The sequence below is a fragment of the Apodemus sylvaticus genome, chromosome 14 (genome assembly GCF_947179515.1).
Source record: "Apodemus sylvaticus chromosome 14, mApoSyl1.1, whole genome shotgun sequence".
In the NCBI taxonomy this organism is placed as follows: Eukaryota; Metazoa; Chordata; class Mammalia; order Rodentia; family Muridae; genus Apodemus; species Apodemus sylvaticus.
The window spans coordinates 510593-519592 of record NC_067485.1 but is presented as its reverse complement, the minus strand read 5'-3'; the positions used below and the strand labels follow the sequence as shown (position 1 = coordinate 519592).

Below are 9000 nucleotides of genomic sequence, written 5' to 3'. Positions count from 1 at the left end.
GTGTAGGAGAATGCCAGGGAGAAGGGAGCCAATAGATGAAAGGAAGAGAACCCTCATAGAGGTGGGCAAGTGGCAGATAGGATAGGGGTTTCTGAAGGAGAGACCTGGAAAGGGGACAACATTTGAAAGGTAAATAAAGAAAATATCCAATAAAAAAACAAACAAACAAGACTATAGGTATGTAGAAAAGGAGGACCAAAGGAACTGGAGTTATATAGAAATGGAAAATTCTAGAAAGAGTGTGTGAAAAATTACTGAAAAAGCATGGATTGAGATAGTAATCATTTTGTAGGGTTCTCCTCTTCCTCCTTCCCCCCCTCCTCCTCCTCCTCCTCCTCCTCCTCCTCTTCCTCCTCCTCCTCCTCCTCTTCCTCCTCCTCGTCCTCCTCCTCCTCCTCCTCCTCCTCCTCCTCCTCCTCCTCCTCCTCCTCCTCCTCCTCCTCCTCCTCCTCCTCCTCCTCCTCCTCCTCCTCCTCCTCCTCCTCCTCCTCTTCTTCTTCTTCTTCTTCTTCTTCTTCTTCTTCTTCTTCTTCTTCTTCTTCTTCTTCTTCTTCTTCTTCTTCTTCTTCTTCTTCTTCTGTTTCTTCTGCTTCTGCTTCTTCTGCCTAAGCATAATTCTTACAGCAGGAAACAGCATTCAAAGAAATTCTTTGTGTTATAGGGGGATTCAGTGAAGACAAAGAATAGATTTTCTTCTCATAGAATATGTATAGTTGCTACACTGCAAAATCTTCAACAAGGATTTCAAGCAAAGATTTCTAGCCACTGTGCAATTTAAAGTTGCCACAAAGGTAGGGTCAAGGAGGATAAATAGCATGCTCAATGATACATGATTGTCCCACAGTGAGAGATGTACTTAGGAATAAACATGATCACATTATCATTAATATTAATAGTAAAGAGTAATACCCCTTGTAAAGTTCCCTGAGCCATTTGGGAAGCTGAGGACATGATTCTTTGATGGCTAGAAAACAAGTGATATATTGTTGGGTTGAAAAATACTAGATTTGTTTCATGGAAGAACAGGGCATGTGTGCTTGAGTATTATAAATGTATGTGCATGTGGCTGGATGTCCATGAGTGACAATGTAAAGCAATGCCCAAAGTCTTTGTGCAGTTAAACTTTGTAAAGGCTATATATTTATAAATATATCATATAAAATTTTAGCTACTTAGTTCATGCTTAAATTTTTATGTATTTGAGTTCTTCTATTTGAAAATGAGGCAAAATATAAAAATATTTTATATTTTTATAAAAAATTTCATAAAACTAAATGAATATAAAAGGACTCTGAGTTCTTTCCTTGAACTGATGGAAGACAAAAACATTGCACCAGCAAACCATACTTGAGGAAAAGGGGAGATATTGTGAAAAATCTCTGGGGAAACATTCCAAATTTCAGGATCTCAGGTTTTGGTTTTTTTAAAGTTAGGTTTATATGTATACATGAATGCCTAAATGTGTACAGGTACACAACAACACACATATGTGGTGCCCACTAAATCCAGAAAAGGGTGTCAAATTCCATGGAATTGGAGTTATAGACAATTGGGTACAGCCATGTGGGTGCTAGGAATCAAACCTGGGTCCTTTGCAAGAGCAGCAAGTGTTCTTAGCACTGAGCAATCTATTTAAAAAAATGTCTGTGTGTATGTGTGCATGTGCATATGTGTGTGTGTGTGTGTGTGTGTGTGTGTGTGTGTGAGAGAGAGAGAGAGAGAGAGAGAGAAGAGAGCATAGGGTATCCTCTACCACTTTTTGATGAACTCAGAGTTTGTGTTTTCTAGACAGGCTGGTATCCATTAAGTCCCAGAGATCCTCTTCTGTCTACTCCCCTTTGAGCTGAGATTATAAGAATTGGCAGACGTGCCTAGCTTGTTATGTGGCTACTGGTATCTAAACTCAAATCTTTAGGATTGCCCAGCAACTGCTCTTAACCACTTGAGCCATCTCTCCATCCCCTAATCTAAGATTTTTTTAAGAAGCATAATACTGATCTTAAAAGACCACAAGCTAAGATATGAAAATGAGAAAAGGAACCAGGTAATATATTAATTCCTGGATGTGGGGTAGGGTGGGGTTGGGGGACAATTAATAGAACATAAAAAAGTTGGAGTAGATGGAGTTGAAAGAAAGCACCCAGAAGACTGAGGAAGACTTTGTCTATGTTGCCCCTCCCCCACTCTCAGAAGTCCTTTGTGATGTGGAGTCCTGGCTTTGTGATGGAGAGTCTCCAGCTCTGTGATGTGGGCCTGAGTTATCCTTTAGCTCCAAGGAAGAACTCCCAACAATGGGATTCAGATGGAGAATCTTCCCTCTCTTCTGGAAAGCATTTACACCACATGGCTGAGCCTCAGCTCCACAATATGGGCAATGGACATGATCCTTGCCTTTGTGTGTGGACTGGGGCTCTACCTCCTGTTACTTCCTTTTCTTGAGAGTCATCTGTCTTCACCTCCATCAAATATAAAGTTCACCAGGAAGGTGAGAAACTCTCAACTTAACTAACAGAATTCTCTCTCTCTCTTCCTCTCTTGTCCTTCTCTCCTCCCTCCCACCCATCCTGTCTGTGCATCTCTTTCTTCGTTTTTAAATTAGCAAATGAAGAATTGGTTTGAATAATAGGATCTTCAAACAAAGTTTGTTTTTCTTGGTTGTCTGATATCTTCCACCCACTTCCTTTGCTTCTCTCCTCACCTTGTACTCCTCCACTCCCACAAGCTTCCTTTTGATTTTCATATCACATGCATCTTTTCACCCACTTCTCCTGCCTCAACACCACATTTCATTACAAATTTCCATTTTTCCAAATCAAGTATACAGATAGATGGCTGGGAAGAAATCTCCAGAAAGAACAGAAATCTATTCTCCTAGGAGCAGGTGGGGTAGGGTTGAGAGGAGTCACCATAGCATCTATCTGGAGCTCACAATATGTCTGTGGGGTGTGCCACTTCATGTATAGGATCTGGATTCTTGAAACAGTTGAGGATCTCAGCATTGAGCGCTGGTTCATATGTCCTCTTCTCCTGTGCAAGCCTTTCCTCTGTGATGGGTTGTCTGAGAGCTGCGCTGAGCCTCAAAAGGCATTAGATAAGAGGCCAGAGCTCAAGACATCTAGCTTAAAGAAGCAGAATTCTACATGGCAGCTATGAAGCAGCTGCAGGAATTTGGCTCTTGAGCAGAAAAACAACTGTAGACATCCATGGTTGGACTCACAGGAGAAAATCCTCCCTCCATTGTGTGTGTGTGTGTGTATGTGTATCTTATACATTTGTGTGATATGTATATGTGTGTGTTATGTACATGTGTATAATATGTATTATGTGTTGTGTATGGTGCTTATGTGCATGTGAATGGGGTGCATATGCTTGTGCATCTATTAGGAGGGCAAAGAAGAATATCAAGTGTTCTCTATACCCTCTCCTTATTTTCTTTAGACAGAGACTTTGCAACCCTAATGCTATGGGAGGCAAGTATAGGAAAGGATTTCTGGAATCTGTTGTCTCCCAGCCTAGCTCCAAGTTCAGATCTTCTGTCTCTGCCTCTAATAGCACTAGGGTTCCAGGCACATGTGGAACTACATCTGGCTTTTTACGCTAATACTGGAACCTGAATTTAGGTCTTTACACAGCAAGTGTTCTTACCCACTAAGTCATCTACACAGCTCCCTTTTTTCTTAAACAAAGAAAACTGGTTGGGGAAAATGCTTAGTAAAGTGGTTGCCTTGCAAGCATGAAGACCTGGATTTAGATACTTAGCACCCTTGCAAGTAGAAAGCTGGGCATGATGATGTGTGCTCATAGTCTCACACTGGGAAGACAAACATAAAAGAATCCCCAAAGCTTCCTAAACAGCCAGTCTAACGGAGTTAGTAAGAGACTGTATTTAGAAAGAGTGACAGGAGAATACTGACATTACTAATATGGATCTTTAGTCTCACACACATACACACAGAGAGAGAGAGAGAGAGAGAGAGAGAGAGAGAGAAGGAGAAGGAGAAGGAGAAGGAGAAGGAGAAGGAGAAGGAGAAGGAGAAGGAGAAGGAGAAGGAGAAGGAGAAGGAGAAGGAGAAGGAGAAGGAGAAGGAGAAGGAGAAGGAGAAGGAGAAGGAGAAGGAGAAGGAGAAGGAGAAGAAGAAGAAGAAGAAGAAGAAGAAGAAGAAGAAGAAGAAGAAGAAGAAGAAGAAGAAGAAGAAGAAGAAGAAGAAAAAGAAGAAGTATTTGATCTCATTTTTTAAAATGTCAAGTTAAAACAACAAAAACAGAACCACCATCCAAGTTTGGTGGCACATTTCTTTAAACCCAGTATTTGAAAGGCAGAGGTAAGTACATCTCTAAGAGCTCAAATCTAAGGTGGTTCATAAATTCCAGACCATCCAGTACTGGAGAGATGTCTTAGCTGTTAAGAACACTTGCTGTTTTTCCAGAGGAACCAAGTTTTCTTCCTAGACCACATATCCCACAACCATCTATACTCTAGCTTTAGGAGATCCACACATTTCTGGTCTCTGCTAGTGGTCAAACACAAATCAAACACACACACACACACACACACCATATTGAATTTAAAATTCATGAATATTGAATATCTGCACCTTCTCTAGAGGAGATTGAGAATGTTTCTCTCTGTATCACATTTTGCAGCCTCAGATACAGATGACCTGGCAGAGCCAGTACAAAAAAAAGTTTAAGAATCATTGTAGGACTGATGCAAAAGGTAAGTCAGTCTCTGCCATTCAGTTGCTTGTGAGGAGCTAACACCATGTTTCCCAGGTGAGTTACAGAGGCCTAAGAGGGAGGTTTCTGGGAAGGAAATCAGAATCCCATACTCAGGTTCCTGGATTAGAAGAAAGCTATGATAAGCCAGATGACAAGTGTTCTTAACAGGGAGGTCTCTAGACTCTTAGGAGCAATGCTACCAGGATTTGGAGGTGGGAACTTGAGTAAAGCTGATTCTTTCTTGAGATGACTTAACCCTCTCTCCCATATGTCAGCTAGGAGGATCATGGAGGGTGACAGCTATGGGAACTACTTATAAATGACTAAGTGCTGTCTGTCCATGTACCTTGAAAGCTCTACAGATCATGGATCACATGACCTTGAATGCTAGTGAACAGGTTCTGGAGTTTAATCTTGTAATCTTTTCTAATGGGATACCCACAAATTTTGCTTGTTATAATAACCCTATGCCCCGCCTTCCACCATCATAACCCACTCTCCTAATTTCCAGCTTGGGGAGAATGCCTGAAAAAGCTGAAAGAAAAAGAAAAGGATGAATTATTTCTAGAAGAAATGAGCCCAGGACACCATTTGAACTCTTTAGGGAATATATTTAACTCACGAAGTGCTAAACAAGACAGAACTACCTTGTTACCCTTCTGGAACCTGAAAGAAAAATCAGAAGAGCAGATGGCTACTCAGAAAATATCTTATCCCAAGATCTCAGGGGACCATTTTCAACAGAAATATGACCAGCTTTTCTGGGGTCTCCCTTCTCTCCACAGTGAGTCTCTGGTAGCTGCTGCCTGGATCCCTCAGACAACGTCAACTCTCCCTTCTCCCTTTTTCTTATTCAATGTCATCCCAAGTGTTTATCCAATTCAACTGCAGGATAAAATGTCTCCAATGCTTCCCCATACACATCCTCTGTCCTATCTGGACCTCCAACATCCACCTTTAATTCTATCTCCAATTGAATTCCAGCCCCCAGTTTTGAATCAAGTTCATTTTCAATCCCCTCTCCCAGTCCTACTACCCTCTTCTCTACCCTATAATAGGGGTTTTGGTACATCTTATTCTCAATCACAAAGTAAGCCACAATACCTCCCAGCTGAAATAAAATACACAGAAAGGCCCTTACTGAAAAAACAACTAGAAAATAGATTGACTTTACCCTTGATGATCCAGAAACCTCAAGAAGCCTATGACATTTTGGACCCCAACCCTTCCCAAGACTGGGCAGTCTCTATCCTTCCTGAAAATTTTCCCATCAGCTGTGAGCTCCGGGAGAAACTGGAGCAGCACATTCAAAGGTGGCTCATTCAACATCAATGGAATTTTTCTCATAGGATCCAAGACTCTAAGGGGATGATGGCACCTCAGAACACAGTAACAGGAAAACCTGGCACCTCACAAGCCCTTGTGTCTACTGGTGAACACAGCAAGGAGGGCCAGAAGGTGAAATTCCCTCTAGAAAAGGAATCTGGCAAGAATCTGGGACCTATTCTAGGAAAGATCTCAAAAGATCCAATCAGGGGCTTGGAAAAAACTATAGTAAAGGTTCATGGGGCAAACATTTTGGAGTCAGAAAGAGTTTCAGTTAAGTGCTTGAAGAGTGACTTCAAAAATGACTCAACATATCACATAGACAAAGATTTAGATAACAACTTGAAACTTCATTTGGGTACAAAGTCAGGGCAGATAAATCACGGTCTGACCCCTCTGAGTATGCGACGATCCTGGCTTGCTGTGGACAATAGTTTCTATGAGACTGACAACCATATGGAAAAGAGAAATTTTCCAGCCTTAAAGAGTTCAGAAAAGTCCACGTGCTCTTCAGAGAAGCTTGCCTTTCTCAATCCAGAAACTCGACAGACTCTGGAGGCACATGTTGTAAGGTTTTGGGCGAAGCACAGGTGGGGTCTACCCCTTAAAATACTCAAGCCCATAAAGCTCTTTAAGTTAAAAAGTATTGAGTCCTTGCCTGTTACACTCTGTGCCCAGACTTCCTCAACCACTTCAATACATAGGACCAGTTCAGCAGTTGAGGTAGTCGGATTCCTAGGAAAACCATGCTTGAGACAGATGATAATTACAGATTCTTCTCCATCATCAGAGAATCTTCTCCTTGTCTCATCTCCTTCCTGTAAGAGGGCCATGAGAAGGCTTCCCTCTGGTGTTGACCATGAGTCTTATACAGCCCTGCCAGCCAAACCAGAGAGGGGGCATCTTTCAGAAACTCTCACTTACAACTTCATGGATGTACCCTCACAGAGTACGGGTATTTTAAAGAGAGAGATAGGGAACCGAGAAGTCCTTTTACTGCCTAGAAGGACTAATGCCCAAAATTCAGAGGCACACACCCTTCAGGCAAAAGTTGTTAGTGAGTTTCCACATAATGTGAAGACAGAATTAGCAGGCCAGCCACAAATCTATACCACTGCTGTGCTCCTTCCAAAACGTTCCAGGAGCATGCTTCTTCCTGTAGACACTTTGACTTCACATGTATTAGGTGACATTGTGGTAGTAGACAGGGGCAATGGCCTGGTGCAGCAGAGACCCAGTACTCCAAAGCATCAAGTCTCACAGAAGAGTCAAATCAAGATGTTGACCCCTACTTATCAAGGAGAAAACACTAAGAGACAAAGTGAAAGAAAGTATGAAGACAGGCTTAAGTTCACCCCAGTCAAGGAGAAAAAAGTCAACTTTGGAGGCCAATACTATCAGCCCCTTCCAAAAACCACACAGGTGCTTCTAGAGAACCCCTCCCAAAGACGTGTGGGCCGCTTTCTACAGTGGATTCACCCCAAGAAAAGAATCAAAGGGCAGGAATTTCATCCCCTTGCAGCAGCCACTGCCCAGAATCAACGAAGGCAAGTGAGAAAAAAACCATATATGGACAACAATGTTGCTGAGGCCCAGAAACTTATGACAGCTGTTGGACAGATGTTAGAAAAGAAAATGAAGCTACAACATCAACTCTGTGCTTCAAAGTTCAACCAGCACAGAGAAGTTCCTCCAGCCCCCATTTCTCGGTTTTCCCATGGCCACATGCCAGTCTCCTATTTAGAGCAAAGGAAAGGAGCCAGTTACCCGAGCAATTCCTCATGTCAGAGGTGTTCTATACAGGACAGGCACATCAGAAGCCAACTGCCTCAGAAAAGTGTACAATTTAGCAAGAAACCACAGATCCCACGGAACCCCAGATACTTGTCCCCCAATGCAGCTTTGAACATAGTGAATTCTTCCCAGAATAGAAGAGTAGTGCCAGGAATCCCAAATCACCATCTTTATTGTCCTAGGCACTGTGCCTTCCAGAGAAATGTCTGTAGAGATCTAGGACATTCCTCTGTAGTTTTTCCTAATAGGAAAACATAATTGAAAGAAAAAGATTAGTGAATGTAAAAATTATTTTTCTCATGTTAGTACATTCGAGATACTTAATGTAGCCCAAAATACATGTTTTTCCCCCATAAAAGGGTAATGGTTTCTGTCTGTTCCATGTTTTATATGGGCCTTGGCTTCTAGCAGTGGGGTGATTGACAGACATAGAACAAGCCCACCTCCACAGAAAATCTTAACATCAAAACACTGTCAGAGTTAGGGGAGACTACTGTTGGTAAAATGCCTGCTGCAAAAACATAAAGACCTGAGCTCAGATCTCTATTACACATGTACAAAGCCAAGCATGGTGGCACACAGTTTTAATCCTAGTTCAAGGAAGAAAAAGAGATCCTTGGAGCTCATTGGATAGATGAGTGAGCTACAGGTTCACTAAATGACCTTGTATCCAAAGGGGGGGGGGCTACTGATAAAGATAATCAAAATTGATTTCTAGTCTTTACACACATATATGTTGTATACATACATGTTTACTTGCACAAAGATGATGGGATAAGGAAAGCTGAGAACATTCCATTTTATAATCTGCTTCAATCCACCTTTTCATTGCTTTATCTTAACCTTAAACTTTAGGCAGATACAAAGACTTACAGAGGTATCTTAAGTTTCCAAGTTCCCTCAGGGGTTCCAGGCAGGGTCAGAGCTAATTAGCTTTTCTTGTTATAAAATAGGCATAAGTTTGAATGGAGGTAAGGTATTCTTTTGTGCTCTGGGCTCAGAAGCAGAAGAAAGCTTTCCCATAGATAATGTCTGCCTTTGGGAAGCCTCTTCTCATGGGGAAAGGTAAGGGTAGTGATAAGTCCTTACAGTTCAGCCTTAAGGAAAATTTAGTCTAAGGAAAATGCATCTCCATGCATTCCCCATACTGTAGAATAGCAG

General features: G+C 41.8%; 1 protein-coding gene across 1 annotated transcript; it reads left to right on the top strand.

Moving 5' to 3' along the window:
• Nucleotides 1–2302: 2302 nt before the first annotated feature.
• Nucleotides 2303–8097, top strand: LOC127665252 (spermatogenesis-associated protein 31-like). Its single transcript, XM_052157705.1, has 5 exons — nucleotides 2303–2485; nucleotides 4645–4717; nucleotides 5231–6273; nucleotides 6325–6334; nucleotides 6374–8097. Exons 1-5 carry the CDS (start codon nucleotides 2303–2305, stop codon nucleotides 8095–8097), a joined length of 3033 nt encoding a protein of 1010 aa, XP_052013665.1.
• Nucleotides 8098–9000: the final 903 nt, after the last annotated feature.

Coding starts and splice junctions, on each gene's coding strand:
- LOC127665252 (XM_052157705.1), top strand. CDS start 2,303: ATGGAGAATCTTCCCTCTCTTCTGGAAAGCATTTACACCACATGGCTG. Junction 2,486..4,644: donor ATATAAAGTTCACCAGGAAG/GTGAGAAACTCT, acceptor CACATTTTGCAG/CCTCAGATACAGATGACCTG. Junction 4,718..5,230: donor TTGTAGGACTGATGCAAAAG/GTAAGTCAGTCT, acceptor CCTAATTTCCAG/CTTGGGGAGAATGCCTGAAA.